This window comes from Bos indicus, chromosome 18 (assembly GCF_029378745.1).
Source record: "Bos indicus isolate NIAB-ARS_2022 breed Sahiwal x Tharparkar chromosome 18, NIAB-ARS_B.indTharparkar_mat_pri_1.0, whole genome shotgun sequence".
NCBI lineage: Eukaryota > Metazoa > Chordata > Mammalia > Artiodactyla > Bovidae > Bos > Bos indicus.
This window is the reverse complement of record NC_091777.1, coordinates 37542488-37563795: the sequence shown is the minus strand read 5'-3', so window position 1 is coordinate 37563795 and position 21308 is coordinate 37542488. Positions and strand designations below refer to the sequence as shown.

The 21308-nt window shown below is 39.9% G+C and overlaps 1 protein-coding gene and 1 long non-coding RNA gene across 2 annotated transcripts in view; one reads left to right on the top strand and one right to left on the bottom strand.

Moving 5' to 3' along the window:
• The window catches only part of LOC139177089 (uncharacterized), a 210234-nt gene extending 202315 nt beyond the window's left edge, over positions 1-7919 (bottom strand). The window contains exons 1-2 of the long non-coding RNA XR_011561511.1: positions 7807-7919; positions 6473-6559 (exon numbers count right to left, since the gene is read on the bottom strand). This is a non-coding gene — a long non-coding RNA (uncharacterized lncRNA). The remainder of the gene's footprint in view (positions 1-6472; positions 6560-7806) is intronic.
• Positions 7920-7975: 56 nt separating this feature from the next.
• Positions 7976-16424, top strand: PSMD7 (proteasome 26S subunit, non-ATPase 7). The gene is made up of 7 exons (XM_019979827.2): positions 7976-8172; positions 10117-10208; positions 11113-11205; positions 11917-12014; positions 12585-12665; positions 14549-14640; positions 15487-16424. Exons 1-7 carry the CDS (start codon positions 8099-8101, stop codon positions 15923-15925), a joined length of 969 nt encoding a protein of 322 aa, XP_019835386.1. The 5' UTR covers positions 7976-8098; the 3' UTR covers positions 15926-16424.
• The last annotated feature ends 4884 nt before the right edge of the window (positions 16425-21308 follow it).

Here is a 21308-nt window from a genome sequence, read left to right as displayed (position 1 = left end):
CAAAGGGGAGCTTCAGAAATTATGATAAAAGGTGTTAAGAGAGAAATGAAAGTGAAGAGGTTATCTGACACTAACCTAAAATTGTACATAGTACCTTTTGAAAAATTACAGCTACCCAGAATATACCATTTGGTTTTGAATGGTTTCATCAATAATAGTCCATGCATTTTTTTTCACTCAGATTTCAACACACTTCATTTATATTCAAAATAACGGGTATATTTAAAATGACATGCAATGATGAGAAATTTTTAATCAAAGAGCTTTGCTCATTCCATATAACTTTGGTTTTGTTTTGGTTTTGCATACAGGGAGACTAAAATAGAAAATTACAGAGAATACTGTTATTTTTTTTGCATGCTGAAAGATCACTGACCAAACAGGGAACTACAGAGAATACTGTTACTTTTTTGCATGCTGAAAGATCACTGACCAACATTATGGATGTACTGTGTAACACACTACCCAAGTTACACAATACAGTTAGCAAGTGTATGACTCTGGTGCAGACATTAATAAGATGACTAAGCTATGGTCCTGGCCTCCACATACACACTAAGACTAAAGAGATGCATGTCAAATGAATCATTACTATTGAGCACGATGAGCAATACAACAGAAATATGTACCAAGTGCTGTGCGGACTTCAAGGAAAGGAACCAACACTGCTGGGGAAGGTCAAGAAAACTAACCAGAAGAGATGACCTACTGAGTGTGGTCCTTGAGAGAGATCTAGAAATTCTGGTGTTTAAGAGGTCAAGGGCAATTCAGAAAATGGAAACAGAATGATGAGCACAGGGAACAGCACATTTCTTTGGAAACAGATTAAATGGTTGGAGCTTCATGTTAGTTTCACAGAAGAGAGAGCCATAGGGGATAAGGCTCTGAGGGGATGGTTGAGGCAAAGTTAGGAAGAGTCTTGGACACCTTCCTAAAGTTCAGATTTTATCTCATAGGCACTGGAAAGGTTCTGAAGGATTTTAAGGAAGTTATATCAGCACTTTGCATTGGGAGAAAAAAACAATGTCAGCAATTTGAAACAAGGCTTGAAGGTCCTGGCTGGAGGAGGGAAGAGGTACCTGTAGGAACAAACTGCAGAAATTTGGAAAACTTGAGAGAATGTCAATAATAATGAAGCACTACCACAAACCCAGGTTAATGCCTACTTCTGACTTTCAGGTCTAAAAGAAGAATCTTTCATGTTATGGACTGACTTTTCACCTTTCTTGTTCTTGCTGAAAGCAAAAAAAAAAAAAAAAGATAAACACTACTCTACTCTTAAAACACAAAGTATAGCAACTTCAAATTGATTCAATTCACCATAAATTTCTCAATAGTTTTTCTACTTGCATTAAAACTTCAATTTCAACTGAAGTATGTGTGCACATGCCCCAAACTGAAAGGTAAATACAAAAATCTAAAATTAGTTGCTCCATTTGAGATTAGGATTATGGTTGATTTTTTTCCTTCCAACAGCTGTTATTTAATATTTTTTGCCCCAGTTTTTCTAATTTTAAGAAATGCTACTTTGATTTACTATCTTGAAGAAAATAAAGGAAAATATATCTGTCCTTAAAATGATGAAGGGCTTCCCTTGTGGCTTAGCTGGTAAAGAATCCACCTGCAATGTGGGAGACCTGGGTTCAATCCCTGGGCTGGGAAGATACCCTGGGGAAGGGAAAGGCTACCCACTCTAGTATTCTGGCCTGGATAATTCCATGGACTGTATAGTCCATGGGGTTGCAAAGAGTCAGACACGACTGATCGACTTTCACTTTAAAAGGATCTGTCCTCAAACCTTATACTTGTTTCCACACTACATTCATAAATCTGCATCTAAAAATTTGGTAAAGGGACTTCCCTGGTGGTCCAGTGCTTAAGAATCTGCCTGGAAACACAGGGAACGTGGGTTCAGTCCCTGGAACTAAGATCCCACATGCTGCAGAGCAACTAAGCCCGTGTCCTGCAATTACTGAGCCCACATGCCACAACTAGAGAGTCCATGTGCCACAACAAAGATCCCATGTGTTGCAACTGAGACCTGACACAGCCAAATAAATAAAATTTTTAAATAAATAAAAATTTAAAATCCAGTTTTAAAAAGAAGTTTAATTTTACTTGGTTATCTAGAGTTCCTCTGTATAGCACAAGGAAACCTGCTCAATATTCTGTATTAACCTAAATAGGGAAAGAATTTGAAAAAGATAGATACAAGTGTGTGTGTGTATATATATATATACACACACACACATATACACGCACACATATATATATATAACTGAATGACGTTGCTGTATACCTGAAACTAATACAACATTGCTAATCAACTATGCTCCAATATATAATAACCAAAAAAAAAAGAGTAGCTCTGAAAAGAATAGGAACAAAAGACAAAAATGGCATTCAGATATTTTAAAATATTACATAGATGAAACTAATTGCTTGCTTTATTAATGAATACTAAAAAAAAAAAAAAAAAAGCTGAATACATGTGTAATCAAAGAAGAGGTAAACTCAAAATAAAGGTCTTTGAGGCTCAAACCAAAGTAGCTCCCAAGGCTGAATCTGGCCTCCTGGGTTTTCTTTTATAGTCAACTGTTATAAGTGTTCCTATACCAATCTTAAAGTGTCCTGTTTTAATCACAGCAGCCGCTAACACTGATCCTGAAAGAAAATTAACTCTTCAGATGGGAGATTTCCTACAGTCTGCACAGTCTCTCTGGGCTTCATCCAAGACAGATGAACTATGCTCCACTGTGGCCTCCTTACAGGCTTTCAAAGCACAATGGAAAATGATTTTCTAACATATTTGTACCATGCAAGGGTTCCTGTGGAGAGTTCCATTTCTGGATATAAACTAGAAATTGCTGTAATTTTTTTGGTCCTTTTTAATTTGCAGTTACGTGAAATATGACAACAACAAGAGAAATAACAATCATGCGGTGTCCATGGCTAACACACAAGGCCACCACTTGTGTAAAGCATAAAACAAGGAAAGCCTCTTTAAATGAATCCAATCTTTCTGCAACAATTAGCCTTTTGAAAAACCAAAATGATAACCAATACATTTAGAAAAAGGAATTTTTTAAACACTCTTCCATAAACTAAATATACCTGAGGTTAAAGAAAGATAAAGAAACACTCAACAAGGACTTTCCTCACAGTCAAGTGTTAAGACTATGCTCCCAATACAGGGGGCATGGGTTCGATCCCTGGCCAGAGAACTAAGATCCCACATGAGTCACAGCTGTAAAAAAAAAAAAAAAAAAAACACTCAGCATATGCAAAAGATAAATTTCAACTCTTTTACTGCTGGATTACTTAAAATATAAACACCAGTTAATAAAAAATAAAAACTCTTTTTTTTTTTTAAGCTGTGCCATGCAGCTTACAGGATCTTAGTTCCCCAACCAGGGGTTGAACCCAGGTCCTTGACAGTGAAAGCAGGAATCTTAGCCACTGGACCACCAAGGAATTCCCAAGAAAATATTCTTATAGTCTGCTATAATATATAACAATGATCCTACAATCTAACGATAACCATGTCTAACATCTGCTGAATTCTTACTATGTTCCAAGAACCATGCTAAGCTCTTTATATCACAGACTTGTTTTTGCCAGCTAAGCATTCATTCCCCGCTTCCAATTACAGCATCCCCTTTTTCCTTCCCCACTCAAAGTGGTCATGGTGAGCTGATCGGTCCATCATAGTTGTACCAACTCCAAACTGATTCTCAACTGGACATTTAGAGAACTACATTCCCTTGGGCACAGCAGTCAGTTCAGAAAGGCCCCCAGTGCCAGCAAGGCCAATCAAATTTCATAAAGATTTGGAGTCCAAAGTCCTCCTTCCTTTAAAGATTTAAACCTGTGACTATCTGTAGCCATCAACATGTTTCCCCATCACTAGGAGGAAATCTGTCTTAATGCAATCAAAACACTGAAAGATGCTAAAAGGTGGAGAGAGAAACTGAGCCCCTGGAACAAGCAGGGCCCTTGAATGTGCTTGTTACATGAGATAATGAATTTCCCTTTGCTTCAGCTGATTAGAGTAGGGTACCATTACTAGCAATTAAGAATGGTCTAACTAGAACACATACCTACAACTAACTCATGCAATCACACGGGTCTACACCAATAGCCAGGGTCCCCTCAGCTACTCACGAACGCGCAGCTGGCTCCAACCTCTGCTGCTGGCCCTGTCTCTCATCACTGTGTGTGTGTCTACAGCAGGCCCCTGCCCCCACACAGGCACCTGCAGCTGGCCCCTACTGCCAAGCATGTGCATACCACCAGATTCTGACCACCACTGCTACCTGAACTGGAACCTAGGCACCAGACCTAAAGGCACCACTGAGTACCTTAACAGCTGTCGCAGCTACTGCAGACCCACAGCTCTCCCCAAGAATCATGCATCATCGATGTGGTGAACCCATCCCTGAGCCAAACAAGTCACACACCCTTGAACCCAGAGGTTCTACTCACACCCATACTTAACACCCCACATCACTAAAGCCACAGCTCCAGACTGCGTTCACTCACAAGTGAAGGTGTTTATTTTTTCCTGAGGTCAGTCCAGAAAGTCTGGAAGAGGTGACTGCTTCTTCAAATGCAGAGGTATCTGTGCATGGCTATAGGGAACACAAGAATCGGGGAAACAGGACACCACCAAAGAAAATGGTAAACTTTCAGCACCCCTGCAGGATGTGTGAACTCTAGCAATGAATACAGCTTAGTCTAAAGGTGGCATATCTTCTATCTTTTTCTTCCAAATCTAATAAGATGATAAACAGAGGTTGCAGAGTTCAAAGTATTGCTGCCATGCTCGCAGGACTGTTATTCCATGTTCTGGACATAAAAAAAATAAGAACTCTTTCAAGATACTAAGGTCTCTGGGAGCTATCTCCCTAAATTGAAAGACAAAGGTGAATTCTGAGTGACAGATTGAACAAGATAGTGGCATAGGAATTTCTAGCACTCAGCCTCTCCCGGAAACATCGACTGGAACAACCATCCACATGCAAAAATAACTTCACAAGCACTAAGAACGTCAGGTAAGGTAATCCAATTTAAAATGGGCAGAGGACCTGAACAGAGATTTTTTTTAAAGACATACAAATGACCAACAGGTACATGAAAAGATGCTCAACACCACTAATCATCAGGGAAATGCAAATCAAAACCATAATGAGATATCACCTTATGCCTGTTAGAATGGCTATTATCAAAAAGACAGGAGATAAGAAGCATTAGTGAGGATATGGAGAAAGGGGAACCCTCGTGTACTCTTGGTGGGAATGTAAATTGATATATCCACTATGGAAAAGAATATGAAAGTTCCTAAAAAAAAAAAAACTACAAGTAGAACCACCATATGATCCAGCAACCCCACTTTCAAAGGAAATGAAATTACTATCTCAAAGAGATGTCTGAACCCCCATGTTCATTGTAGCATTATTCACAATGGTCAAGACATGGATACAACCTAAGTGTCAATAAAGAAAATGTGGTGTATATATACTCAACCATAGAAAAGAAGGAAATCCTGCCATTTGTGACAAAATGGATGGATCTTGTGGATCTATGGATACTAAGTGAAATGTCACATAGAAAGACAAATACTATATGATCTCTCTTATATGCAGAACTGAAAAAACTGGAATCCACAGAAATAGAGTAGAATAGTTAGTTGTTGCCAGAGGCTGGCAGTGGGGGAAATGTGAGTTGTTGGTCAAAGGGCACAAACTTCCAATTATAAAATGGAGACCTAAGGTACAGTGTGGTGACTACAGTTAATAATACTATATTATTATATATTTGAGGTTGCTCTTAAATGTTCTTATCACAAAAAGAAAATGGTAATTATGTGAAATGATGCAAGTGTTAACTGAACTTATTGTGGTAATCATTTTGCAATACAAACATATCAAGTCATCATATTGGACACCTTATACTTACATGTTACATATCAATTACATCTCAATAAATCTGGGAAATGAACTTAATACTAAAAAAGAAAGACATAGGGGTAAGGGATTAAAAGGCACAAACTATTATTATAAAATAGGCTACAATACTATACTATACAACACAGGGAATATAGCCAATATTTTATATTAACTATAAATGGAGTATAACCTTTATAAACTGTGAATCACTATATCATACACCTATAACTTATATGTCAATTATACGTCAATAAAAAATAAATAAAAATTTTAAAATTACATTTCTTTAAAAAAAAATTTTTTAAAAGCAGTTAAAGGAAAATAAAATGTATTACACTTATGCTCTCATCAGAACCTCTTAAAGTGAAGTCTAGAATTAAATGAACAAAAGAAAGTAGATTTCTTATGTCTTCTACATTCCTCTGAATGAATTTAGCCCTTAGTGGCTACAAAATCAGTTATTATTTCAGGTCAGTTTCATTTAAAAAGAAAAAGAAAAAAATAGGACATGAAAAATACCTTACTTATGGTTTCAAGCTGTCTTCTTTATATCCTTTAAATAATTTAGTCCAAAAATATGCTTCTTTTAGACTTCAATTCTTATGCCTTACCTAACACATAAGAAAAATTAAAATCAACCTCTGATCCTAAAAAATTAGGGGGAAAAAACACTTCCAAAATCTTTTTGTAATAGTTACATGTCTACCCCGTGTTGAACAGCATCATATAAAAGATGAAACAAGAATATCTACTTTGAACAAGGCACTAAAAACCAGCAAACAAGCTTTAACACATCACACAATGGGCCTGACTTAAATTTTGTTAATTTAAAATTTCTATTATTTAATATTTTAAGAAGTAGCAGCAATTATCTGACAGCCAAATCAAAACTATTAAAAGAAATGAGGAAAATCCAAAAGTGTTCCCAAAAGTTGGAACAGTACATGAAATGAAAACGAGAGGCAGGGCCCAGAAAGAATATCAAAAGTTTGCAATCAATTATCCTCCAATTTAAAAAATTTTAAAAATTAAAAAAAAAAAAAAGACTATCAAAAGCTTCCTGATTTTACTGGAAGAAGGCTAAGGCTCAGAACAAAAGTCTTCTGGTCATTCTTCAGAGAGGTCAGATTCTCTGGTGTTACAGGGAAGGTGGAAGGTGCTTAAAAACAGGTTGTTGTTACTATTCGGTCGCTATGTCGTGTCCGATTCTTTGAGACCCCATGAACTACACAGTCCATGGAATTCTCCAGGCCAGAATACTGGAGTGGGTAGCCGTTCCCTTCTCCTACATTTCCTCTTTTAGTCTTTTTCTTTTCCAGCTAAATATGAAAATGTATTCCCTTACTGCTTTCCAGCTTTTTCGTCAATCTTTTTATAAGTTTTCATTCTTATAGCTCTTGTTAAATGGTAAGTTAATATAAAGACAGATGGGAAAATATAGCCAGGTTGACTATTTGCTAAGAGTCCACATAAAAGATTAAGAGGAAATTCTCCGACAATAAAATAATAATGAGACAAATTACCAAACCTATTTTAAAGAAATGCCCTAATGCTAGAGATTTAAAGCTAGTTCCTCTAAGAAGCGCCTTTTAAGGACAAGGAAGGCGGGTGTGCTGCGGTCCATGGAGTCGCCGAGTCGCACACGACACAGCGACTAAATAACAACCTCTAAGAAATTCTGGAGGATTTTAACTAGAATTGAAAGTGAACATTTTCTGAATGACGGAAACACTACTATTTACATTTTTTTCTCAGCATTTTCTCCAGTCTTCGGGTGGGGGAGGGGAGGGGAGCTAAGAAGATTCTGAGGTGAAATGTCACAGCAGTGACAGTACAGGGCAAACACCAGGAGGCCAACCTTTATCGGTCTCTAGTGAGCTGTTAGCTTTCATGACCTGGCAAATTCTTAGCCTGTCACCCGAGCCAGGTCCCGCCTTCCCCTGCACTTCCCCGCCTCAAGGCTGGAGCAGGAGAGACCCTGCCAGTTGGACCCGCGCGGCACTCTGGGAGCGGAAAAAGGCGCCGCGCGGCGGCGGCTCAGCCGGAAGAGGAGGAGCCAGGCCTGGAGGATAGCCGAGAGTTACTACCGCTCCGGCTGCCGGTGTTTGCTCGTCGCGGGGAGCAGGGCCTGGCGGGCGGGGTGTGTCGCGATGCTGGAGCTGGCGGTGCAGAAGGTGGTGGTCCACCCCCTGGTGCTGCTCAGTGTGGTGGATCATTTCAATCGGTGAGCGGGCGGCACGGGGCGGCCTACCGGGGCCGGTGGCGCCGCCGCTGCTGAGTCACGGGCGCGTTGGGTACGGCGCGGCGGCCGCGGGGGTGCTGACGCACCGGGGGTGGCCCTGAGTCGCCGAGGGGCCCACATTTAAGTCCATTCATGAAGCCCAAGCTACCCGGAGTCTTCTGCCCAGCCGGCACTCCTGGGAACTGAGCTGATCATTCCCTTTACCCAGTCCGTACGATGCCAGAGTATGGGGAGCAGGTTTCATTTGATCCTGATCCCTAGTCCTCGTGCATATCTATCGCCTCGTCCGTCCCTTTTCGCCTAAGAGACTCGGTGTTTGGTAGGAAAGCTCTTCAGACTCGCGCTTTTTGGCTCTGAAGACTGTCATCGAAAGTCTGGTCCCTGCAAGAACTGTGCTTTTAACTTGTGGAAGTTTCAGAAGTGGGAATCTGGTTTGACGATGACTTAAAACCTAGCTATATTAAGTCTTAAAGTCAAGTTTTTCTTCTAAAAATGAGACCAGTTGGAGGTGTAGGCGTTAATGAATAAGAAAACATCCCACAGATATTTCTTTTGCCTTCGCTTGCTTGTTTTCGAGCTGTTCGTCCCGGGGGACCTGTTACATGTGTTCATAAGTTTTACAGTAGTTACTTGAATTGGAAAGTTGTAAGACCCAGTTGGGAGCATCTGCTATAAAGTCATAGTTGCTAAGTGCCCATTCTCTTGCTTTGTACAACTCCCAATTCAACCAGAGCCAAAACCAAACTCAAAGACTCCTGTGAGGTTTAGGGCCCCCAGTTTAGTTCCATTTCTTGTAGGACCCTTGGCCTAACAAGGTACGGGAGCTTTTCCACTGTACAATTACTGTTTTTCTCCCATAGGATACTAGAGGTGCTAAGAAGGCAGGCATCATTTCAGTTCTGTTCAGTCAATTCGACAAACATTTTTAAGGGCATAGTGAAGGCAGACACTGCAAGCTGCTGTGTCAGACAATTGTAGGGTTTTCTAAAACACAAACGCATTTTTGTAGATTAGAAGAAAAGCCCGTGAGTGTGGAAATTTGCTTTGAACTTAGTCCCCAAAAAATCAGAATACTTAATTCTGATCCAAACCCTAGACATAGTAAGCATTTATAAGTTTGCCAAATCATGTGTTTAGATAAGTATATTTCAATTGGTGTGAACCAGCAACTGTTAAGAAATTGTGGTTCATTTCACAATGACTTTTGTCTGTCCTTTGAACATAGAATTGTTTGTTATGTCACATTTGTTAGTGGTTAATGGAGAATTCTACATAAAAACCAATGAAATAAGTGAAACACTTGTCATTCTTTAGCACAAAATTACTAAGGGGGTTTGATTTGGAGATAGAAATTCTGAGGTAGTTTTTCTTGTTCACTCAGCCCTCCTCCCAGTATGATTAGTCACCAGCTCAGTTCCAGCTTCTGCCTAATTTAGCCATTCAGAGAGATCACAAATGGCATACACATGCTTCTGGGTCAGAATCATTTTCTCAGCCCCTAGATGATACAAAGAATTGTTTATGCCATCTAGTTGGGCTTGTTTCAGAGAAGAGTTGGCAAGCTGGACCATAACACTGGTTCAGCTTTAGCATCTTTATCCCTGAAAAGGTTGGAGGACAGAGAAAGTTTAAGAAAGAAAGGTAAGCTCTTATCAAAATAAAAAGTTAAATGTGTTTTCAAACACCAACCAGATAACATTTAAAACTGTAAGATCTGGGGAGTTTTCATTTTCTCCATTTTAAATTTCTATAAGGTTTGAGGGTTGTTTGTTGTTTTTTTTTTTTTTTAAGACTAATTTACTACATATGTTTAGTGGGATCAGTTTCCAGCCAAGCTAAATTGTATTGGTACATTGGTATTTCGTGTTAGGTATCGTATTGTTGAGTCTGTGCCTATCCAGATTGATCTTTTGTTTTCTCATTCAGAATAGGCAAGGTTGGAAACCAAAAACGTGTTGTTGGTGTGCTTTTGGGGTCATGGCAAAAGAAAGTACTCGATGTATCCAACAGTTTTGCAGGTAAAAGAAAAATCTATCAATTATACCTCAGTTTTTTAAAAAATAGACAAATTTTACATTTTCTGAGTATGGTTAAAATGTCAGTTATCTTTTAAAAAGAAAGAAAATTTTCGTGATCTCCATTTTTACTGCAACCAAGTGATTCTATTTCAGAATTGCTTAAGTATAGAACAGGGAGGCTAAAGGCTACACACAGTAGTAAATATTTTTAAGTATTTTCAGGCCATATCGTCTCCATTGCAACTGCTTAGCTCTGCTAATGTAGCAGAAAAGCAACTAAAAAGAGGATGTAGACAAACTAATAGCCATATTGCATAAAACTATTTAAATAGGCAGTGGGTATAGTTTGTCAACCCCTGAACTAAACTATTAACCGTGGTTATGGGTAGGCAAGGGGGAGATAAAAACCTTTTCACTGTTTCGTGAATGTTCAGAAGAATGTATCTATGTATTTTATGATTAAAGCAACAATAATGAACAACAAAATAATTGCTGGCATAGCCGCTAGACTAGAGGTCACTAACTCCATTGTCTTAAAGGATCAGGCAGTAATGTAATTTGCCCAACAGAAGTATTAGGAAATGATGGAACTTTTAGCAAACTGAAGAACATGTATCCTTTTCAAAGGTGGTGATCTCTTTTTCAAAGGTGGTGATCTCTGTATGGCTATAGCCAGTTATTGCCAGGTCTTCCAATTTTTCAAGAGAGCCTAGAGGTCTAGATTTGTATGTTAAATCTTCCAGTTTTTAATAAAAGCAACTCAAAAATACTTTTAACACTGTATTGGACAAGCTAAAGCCATGGGTCAAATCTGGCCTAGAAGTCCACAGCTGTGATATGTGCCCTTAGAGTTCTATCTAGCACCTTAAACTGCTTTTTGGGGTTTTTTTTTTCTCCTCTCTAGTTCCTTTTGATGAAGATGACAAAGATGATTCTGTCTGGTTTTTAGACCATGATTACTTGGAAAACATGTATGGAATGTTTAAGAAGGTCAACGGTAGGTGGCACTGTGGCACTGGGCGGGGGGGGGGGGGGGGGGTGTGGTGTGTAAATGTGCGTGTGTGTCCCTAATGCCTTTTCTAAGTATTCACTTTTCTTTGTCTAATGTCAAAGACCCTTTCACTTAGTTAGACTAAAGTAAGGCCAATGGTAGTAGACAAATGAGGTAGAATAAATGAGAAATTGGAGTAGCAATTTAAGGCCAGCTAGACCACCTAGGTTTCAGGGGAGAGAGAGCCCTCTGCACCAGAAAAGCAAAAAGTTATCAAATAAAATCCACATGCCTCTAGAGCTTTAGTACCACCAAGGTAAATATCTCTGTCATGTGTATCATTTTCATTTCATTACAGCAGCCACATTGCTTTGGCAATGTTTATTCCCACAACACTCACTGCTGTAACCTATGTGAGATGAACTTGCATTTGTTTATATATTCCCTTGGAATTGTTTTCTAGTTGCTTCATGTATGACTGGTTTCCTAAACTAGTCAGAGATATGGCTATCTCTAGATTTCCCCTGCTCTTTATTTTCAGAGATTCCTGCTTTTGAATTTAAGATTTCATTTAAGATTTCATAAGCACATCAAGGTTTAGATGCCTGGAATTTTTGAAAAGGTAGAGAACATAACTACTGAAGTTCTTACCCTTTTTGAGGGTAATATACAGATCTTTATGTAACAGTTCAAAGCCACTATTTTTTTCCTTCATAGCCAGAGAAAGAATAGTTGGGTGGTACCACACAGGCCCTAAACTACACAAGAATGACATCGCCATCAATGAACTCATGAAAAGATACTGCCCTAACTCAGTAAGTGCACTTTATCTTTAAAACCCTTGACTGATAATTGTTTGCCAGTTAACTCAAGAAAAGAGCCTCCTAGTGGATAGTGAATCATTTCACCACTTTTTCTCTATAAATTTGTGTTAATTTACAGTGCTTTGTGTAGTATACAGTAACCCATTGTATTTAGTAAATTAAACATCTGCTCAGTGCTGAGTATGTAAGTTACCTTCCCTAATCCTCTCAACTGTATGGGATTGTTATCCTTTTTACAAATGAGAAAACTGAGGTTCAGAATGGTTAGTAAGATCTTCTGAGAGTGCAGCTGGGATTAAAATGCTGGCTGTCTTGACTCTAATTTCCTTCTGCTGGATTCCTTCCTTACTGTACTACTACCTTTCACCTTGTTAATGGATGGGGTTGAAGAGCAGAGCAAATAAGAAATTTGAAATGTAAAGTCTTTTTTTTTCCTGAAAATTCTGGCTCATTATCTGGTTAAATGAATGAAAAAGATGCAGTAATCATCATCAGAATGGCTGCAGTTATTCCCTATGTGCCTAGTACAAGGTGGTTTCCTAAGATGTGTTTTTCTGCCAGGTATTGGTCATCATTGATGTGAAACCAAAGGACCTGGGACTGCCCACAGAAGCATATATTTCAGTGGAAGAAGTTCATGATGTAAGTCATCTTGTTATGAGCCTAGAGATTAGATTTGCTACTTTTAGGGCCATTGGGTTTTTCCCCCATTTCAAGTCAACAAATACTTTATAACAAAAGGTTACTGATTTCTGTCAACAGTTTGATATTATGTTTTTTCCCCCTTGAGTGTTTGAATCACCAAATTTTAGAAATGGAGAGGACCATAGAAATCTAAAGTCTCCTTTTACAAATGAAATTGAGACCAAAGTAGTCAAATGATCACCCAGAGATGTTCTCAGCAGAGTATGCAGAGCCTGATGAGCTTAATCTTAATCTAGTGCCATTTCCACTGTTGGCCCACCTCTGACAGTCTTCTCCTGGAAGTTACTGCTGCTGCTAAGTCGCTTCAGTCGTGTCTGACTCTGTAACCCCATAGATGGCAGCCCACCAGGCCCCACCGTCCCTGGGATTCTCCAGGCACTGGAGTGGGTTGCCATTTCCTCCTCCAATGCATTAAAGTGAAAGTGAAGTCGCCCAGTCGTGTCTGACTCTTTATCGACCCCATGGACTGCAGCCTACCAGGCTCCTCCATCCATGGGATTTTAGGTTTTCAAATAGAGTAAGTCAGAACTGCCTGGAGCTAGATGGCAAAACCCATCTGTACGATTTGACACCTATATAGTTGGCTCCATTGTATTCAGTACCTGTCTTCTTATAGTTATCCATATATTCAATTTTAAAATCTGGAAACGGCTTTTTTAACTTAGCTTCCTGCAAATGTTCCTTGCCCTGAGCTCTGTGCCCCTGTTTCTCTTTGCCTTACTACTAGAGAACTGAGATCCAGATCTGTTGCCTAGTTGCAGTTAAGGCTTTCATCCCTGGTCTTGATACAGTTGTTACAAGTTAAATTTTACCTTGCCTCTTTCAAAAAGGAGTTTGAGGCTGCTTGCACACATACATGCATATGCATGCACACACACACCAATGAAACAGGATTTTTTAATAGAAGATAGAGGGGATTTAAGGGTCATATTATAAGATGAAGCCAGGGAACAATCAGTACCTGAAAAGACATGCCATGAAGTCCTGCACAGGTGTTGGAAGGCTTTGACCATCCTAGCATACAAAGCCAAGAGGAAAATGTCATTTTCAGGATTCACACTATCCTGGATAAAATAACAACAGCTGATGTTTATACCACTTAGTGTAAGTGAAGTGACTTTCCCAAGATCTCACAGCTCCCTTAGCACATACACGGCAAAGCCAGGCTTTGCATCTAAGCCGTCTGCCTATATCCTGTGCACGCACTGCAATGCGCTCCTGCGTGCAAACAGTTCACAGCCTTGACAGGAGATGCACAGCCTCTTCTGGCACTAGATCTGAGAAAAGTTTCTCCTGAGTCCCGTCAAGAAATAAGTAGGTGATATAGCAAACCACATCCACTAATGGGTGCCTTGATTAATTCAGGCCACCAGAAAATCAGTGATTCTCACCACGTTGTTTGGTGCACTGATCATTTGACCCAATGGACAGTAGATGGTTCAAAGTTATATTTTCTAACATAAGCTTGTCTCAGGCACAGTGTTCAGAATATGGCCTATTTTAGAATGAACTATGACAGTCCTTAAAATTTAGCCAAATGGAGACTTCTCTGAATGTCCATCTCTACTGAAGACTTAAGATAATATCAGGATTTTCCTCAGAAATAAGCTAAGGATGATGCTGCAGCATACCTCAACCCTGAGTAGGACTGCTGTGACAGCTTTCAAAGCAAACTACCCACCCTTGCCACAGAAAACCCAGTAATAACACCCCTCAAGTGATCTGACTTAAAGCAGAAGAATCAAGGTGTGAAAAGGAACATGTGCTAGTTTGTTCATTTGTTTGTAAGTAAATAACTATAATTAAGTCTCCTCTCCCAGGATGGAACTCCAACCTCAAAAACATTTGAGCACGTGACCAGTGAAATTGGAGCAGAGGAAGCCGAGGAGGTCGGAGTTGAACACTTATTACGGTGAGACTTTAGGACGGCATCAGACCTGGGCTCTAGTCCTGGATCATCTATGAAGTGTCCAGAGTTATGATTTATGACTCTGGATAGCACACCTTGTCTGGAAGCTATAATGCTGGCTGTGACAGGAACACATGTGTGTTAAAAGCAAGTGTGTGTTCTTTAAGTGTACCTCCTTTATAATGAATGTAGCTAGCCAGTTTTCTGCAGAGAACCTGCATCAAGGCCTTTTACACTCTAGGGGACTGCCTTAGTAGTCCAGTGGCTAAGACTCCACACTCACAATGCAGGGGGCCCGAGTTTGATCCCTGCTCAGGGAACTAGATCCTACATGCTGCAACTAAAGATCCAGAGTGCCACAATTAAGACCCCAGCACAGCCAAATTTTAGAAAAAAAAGAAAAATACTTACATAACCCTGACTTATTTGAAAGGTCATAGATTTTCTCAAACAATAAGATTCGTTTCAGTTCAGAAAGTTACTACTGACTGATTTAAAAGCATCTCAAGACATTTTATAGATGCAGGTGAAAAGAATGCTGTGCTCTTTAGGAACAAGAGAAATTGAAGTAGAGATTTTTAAAAAATTTTTTAGTGAACATGATTTCATTTTAGCTCTCTCTTTTCTTTTGAAAGATGTCCTGTGATGAGAAAGATAAAACATATGCTTCCAAATGAAAACAAGGTTAAGGCACTTTATACTCAAATCTTTATCAAACGGAGAGGTAACATTTTTGCTTTAGAAAACTTGCCCCTCCTCACAAACTGAGTTATTCCCTTAGAATGTGAAAATCTGTGATGGTATAGGACACTGATGGATACCCCTGCTCTTTCTTGTGGGTTCCTACAGAGACATCAAAGACACTACAGTGGGCACTCTTTCCCAGCGGATCACAAACCAGGTCCATGGTCTGAAGGGACTCAACTCCAAGCTCCTGGACATCAGGGGCTACCTGGAGAAGGTGGCCACGGGCAAGCTGCCCATCAACCACCAGATCATCTACCAGCTGCAGGACGTCTTCAACCTGCTGCCGGATGTCAGCCTGCAGGAGTTTGTCAAGGCCTTTTACCTGAAGACCAACGACCAGATGGTGGTGGTATATTTGGCCTCACTGATCCGCTCTGTGGTCGCCTTGCACAACCTCATCAACAACAAGATTGCCAACCGGGACGCAGAAAAGAAAGAAGGGCAAGAAAAGGAAGACAGCAAAAAGGACAGAAAAGACGACAAAGAGAAAGAGAAGGAAAAGAGTGATGTAAAGAAAGAAGAGAAAAAGGAGAAAAAATAAAACATGTAGCTTTTTAATCTGTAAATTAAAATCTTGTAAACTAACGCATTGTGCTGCCAGAGGGTTCTTTAAAGTGCTTGTTAAAAAGCTGTATTGATGAGAGCTCTCTGGATAGAGGGACTGATCTCAAACCTAAACTGCAGCTTCGGCTACTGTGAGTTGGGGAGCTGATAGCTCAGGTTTCAGACTGTGTGAGAAAAGTGAAGAGAAGTATAACATTTTTGGTACTCTCCCTCCTTTTATCTATGAGACCAGGAGTTGAATTTTTCCCATCTCAAGAGACTCTTGGGGTCTGTTTCTGGCTGTCTGCAAAATTGCAGAATGGAATGCATGAATTCCTTAAGTGCTCTGCCTTGGAACACTTTGAGGTCTGACCCTCAGGACTCTGTGAGAATACTGCCCTGCGGGACTTCTCAGACCCGTAGCTCTGGTATTCTCAGGGCTTGGGATCAAGATATTGTTTACCTTCAAAGACACAATTAAATGGCTTGGTTTTTAAGTCTGTGTTCTGGTCGTTTTTAACTCTGGGAGTGGTGATCCATTGTTTTCAGAAGCAACAAAGACAGTTTTTAATTGAAGCTGCCTGAACAAATTATTTTAGACTGGATCCTTTATGAAAAAGAGAATCTCATTCCTTTAAAAATAAAGCTGTAATGAGAGTTCCCAACAGAGCCCAGAAGACCTGGGTCATAGTTCGTACCTCAGATTCCTATCCCTAGAGCAGTCTTTCTTAAGTTTTCATAAGGGACACATTTACTTACTATTGTAGTAAGTACGTCAAACGACAATGTCAGTGGGATGGAACAAAACTTCCCAAAGTAAGTAAAGGTACTTAATCATTTGACTTAATAGTTGTCACTTGGATACTAACTTCCTTTTATGAGTAGTTAGAACATCTCTAAGAGTTCACTGCTGCTGCTGCTGCTAAGTCACTTCAGTCGTGTCCAACTCTGTGCGACCCCATAGACGGCAGCCCACCAGGCTCCCCCGTCCCTGGGATTCTCCAGGCAAGAACACTGAAGTGGGTTGCCATTTCCTTCTCCAATGCATGCAAGTGAAGTCGCTCAGTTGTCTCCGACTCTTTGCGACCCCATGGACTGTAGCCTACCAGGCTCCTCTGTCCATGGGATTTTCCAGGCAAGAGTACTGGAGTGGGTTACCATGTTGGACTATCGGTGTTCTACTATTTAAGAATACAATAAAATAGCACTAAAATGAAGTCAGTGGAATCTCATAAACCACTTCTTAATGTTAGAGTGCCTCAAAGTTACCAGAAGCATCCATTTTTAATCGACAGAACTGCCTGCCAAAGAACGAGTTAGTGGAAATTTGGGGGTTGATTTTTATATGACAGAACTACCCACATCAGTGGTCACTTCAAAGTTCATTAAGATGCTGAGATAATAAGAAATAGCAAAGGGAAAGAAACTAGATAAGTTTTTTGTCTGTTGTGGCAGTCAAAAGTCAGATGGTTGTTCCCAATACATCTAAGTAAAAGAAATTTGAAATACATAGTTCAAAGCTTGAGATGCATTTAAAATGACAAGAGTGTGTTATTAAAAGTTTTTTGAGATTTTGTTGCCATGTTTAGAACAGACTGGTGTGAGAAAGGGAACCTTTCTCCAGGGTAGGCAGCAAAGACCAGAGATGCCATGGACCTGAGGCCAAGCAGGGACAAGGAGAAAGTTATCCCAAAGAATGAGTCCTTTATGTAGGGTAGGGGTGGGGTGGGGGGCAGCTCAAGACCACACAGGATCAGATCCACCTTTAGAAGAATGATCTGCACTTAAAAGCTTTCCCAGGGTCTATCAGGACAATGTCACAGGCTTTTAGGTTTGTTACCGTTTGATAAATTGGAATGTCTATTGAACATGTAGGAACATGGGAATACCCAGGCCTTGTTATATTTAACAGTTGGACCTGCATATGGACAAAACTGACTTTCACTTTACCCACAGGATCTTCAATTCCTTCTTCTAACAAAAAGTGTATGTCGCCTCTAGAGTCACGCAGGCTCATTTTCTCAGGCAAAATTGCTGCCAATCTATGTAAGAGGGTGAGCTTTATAAGACTTGATGAAGGCTTTGCTTATATAAATAGCAGCTGACTTGACTGCAAAACCCATGGCCCTCACCTAAAATAAAGTGTGTTCAGGTAGCTTAGCAGTCTCAAGATGAGATTTCTAAACTACTTTTGTTGTTCTTTGAACATTGAAAAAGTATCCTGGGTAAAGTCTAATCCCATTTTCGGACTTTGTATCCAGAGTTGTGACATTCCGTTCCTTCCATTTTGAAAGGTTTCACAATAACAGTTCAGGCTGCTCCAGCTACACACATTACAGAGAGGATAGCATTGATTCCTTACTGGTATTCTGTTTGATAACATGTGAAATAGTCCCAAACTTACAGGTCAGTTATCCTTAGTGAAAAGATTAAAAACTGTCAGGGTAGAACACCTTTGAGCCCACTAATTAGTTAAATGTTCTTTCATTCTACACAGATCACCAATCACCAAAGGGGAAAAAAGGAAGTAATATTCACTGAGGGACTACCATACTGCTTTCTCCAATGCTCATGATGCAGTCAACCTTTCCAGTGGGAATCAATCCCAGAATCTTACTCTTCTGGAGGACTCTCCAGCTTTGAGAACTTATACATATTACAATTACCTTCATATACAATTACGTTTACTTCAAATAAAAGACTTATTAACACAAGTTCTCATAAAAGAATGAAAGATTCTATTCACTTGGAAGTCATGAATAGGACTTTCCTTCTACTATTTGCTACAAAAATATCTATGAAGCAGGAACGCGGGTATACCTGTGGCGGATTCATTTCGATATTTGGCAAAACTAATACAATATTGTAAAGTTTAAAAATAAAATAAAATAAAAAACAGACCAAAAAAAAAAGAATGAATTTGGGTTCTTTGTTATGCAACAACATGCTGATGACTTCATATGCCCCTGTCACAGGAAATAGGAAGGATATCTGGGACATGCTGGAAAAGCAGAGAAGCATCTGAATTATGTGACCCGCAAGAGAAGATCTAAACAACTTCCCTAAGCAAATTCATTCCAAATTATACATAATACAGGAAAGTGCTGATTTCTATATCTATGCCTTTCAACTCTTGGCATTTCTCTCTTTTGCTTGGAAACCACACCGAATTCCTATCTTTCAAAATAAAACAACAATAACAACAAGAAAACACCAGTGGCTATTCTTGTTGGAGGAGTGGATAGAAAATGACTCCAGAAGTAGGGAAATGAAGTAGAAAAAGAAAATAGAGGAAACTGTGTTAGTGTGTTTCCAAGGCCTAAGTCAAGAGAAGGCTTCCTCTAAGCGTCCCTCTTTGGAGCCAATCTGTACTTCAACACTAGATGGCACCATTGACTAATATCATCTCAGCAAGAGACACGTTGGTTCACATTCCAGTTCATCATGGAATTGGGAACCTTCCCCAAAGTTGCTTCCCACCACTTCCGCTTTTGGCTGCAACCATCTAGGCTAGGCTTTGAAGGAATCTAAAGAGCATCTTGCTGCAAAAAATTGGGTCAAGTTGCCACATCTTCACCCCTGCTGTACTCTATGATAAAGTTTTCTCTGCCCTTCAGATAGTTCATGCTTTGATTTTCCTCACTACTGATACCACTCCTGGTTTCTTTAAGGACCATATCCAGTGAAGGGCTGGTAAATGTGTAACAACCAAGTCTCTAAAAAAGAGGAGGAAGGGTATTGATTTGTGGCCTTTGCCAATTTCCCTGGTGTAAATACTCCCAACACAGCTGATTTCAAGGCCAACGTGAATTGGGAAAAGATGCACATTAGCACGGCATTACATAGTATTACCCAAATATGGATACAATAGATAAAAATAACCTCAAGAAAACAGATGATAGTAAATTGTAGTAAAATCATTAAGCTACAGTGCATAGTGAGCATTTATTACCCCTTTTCAGATATCATTTATTTCTTTGTAAATTTATACAATTTACCTACTGCATTAGAATATCTAGGAATCTGTGTTTTTAAGAAATTGGTAGTTTCTGCATATATGCAAGTTAGACAACCTTTATTTAATGTAGATAAAACTACTAATTTTTTGCCTTACCATCAGCACTCTGTGGATTAGTCCTTTCCCAACTTAAGATCTTTTCTCATACTTATGTATCTATTAAAATCCGCAAAGCGTCGTCCTTCTCTGCAACATAGCACCAGTATCTACCTCTATCTATATGCTACAGGTAGTGTCTGATCAGTGATAATCTGGCTTAACTTTTAATCAGAATAACCAATCAACATCCTCAGTTCATCTATTATCCCCTCTGCTTCATTTTCAACCCTGGCTTTATCCCCTCAGCAGATAAGACTCTGGGACTGTATCCTATACTTGAAAGTTGCTAAGAGAGTCAAACTTAAAAGTTCTCACCACAATGCAAACTTAAACGGTCACAACAACAACAAAATGGGAACTCCGTGAGGTGATGGATGTCAATGAACCTCACTGTGGAAATCATTTTACGACATGTACGTGAATCATCGCATTGTACACCTTAAACTAACACATTATGTCAAGTATATCTCAATAAAGCTGGGGAAAAATATACTTAACCTGGGGCTCCCCTATACCTCAAGGCAGACAGATGATGCCTCAGGGATCTGTGCCCTTGTTCAAGAGTAGGGATGGGATAAAAGCCAAAGTTGAATGCATGAGCTACTCCTCCCCGACCCCATATGCCCCATGTTTTAACCAACGTGAACCAATCACAAGAGTTGGCAAACAACCATGACTATAAAAACCAAAGTTCGAGGATGAAATACATTCCATCCCAGGAGGAAAGAATGCTTCTACACCCACAACTCACCAAGGCCCAGATGCTCATGAGGGAGGCATCACTGAGGTGGGAGATGTGCCCCTTGAACCAACCCCAGTGGGAGTCCTGGAACAGCAGAGCCTGTCCTCCAGACATACTCACTGCTGTACTGGCATCGTCTACCCTACTGCTCACCCTGTAATTATACAGAAAACGAACCCAAAATTGTCCTTGAGAGTCTGGACAAGACTTGTGCCAACTCTTACCCAAATAAGAACAAATGACAACCCCAAGACAGAGCACCATTGCAGGCTCAGCCAGATCCAAGGCCTCTGAGGCCATCGGTGCCACCTGGGCAGTGATGTCAGGCCATGGACTCAGGGTGGGTATTGAAAGGACTCCCACTCCCCAGTATTTTCTTTCCCCAAGAAAAGGAAGGAGAGTGATGCTGGTACCTTTCTGCCTTTACCCCTAGTTAGTGTGATTGTTTTTGAACTACATGCCAAGGCTCTCTCATTATTAAAAATAAGGACCATGGACTTCCCTGGTCCAGGGATTGGGACT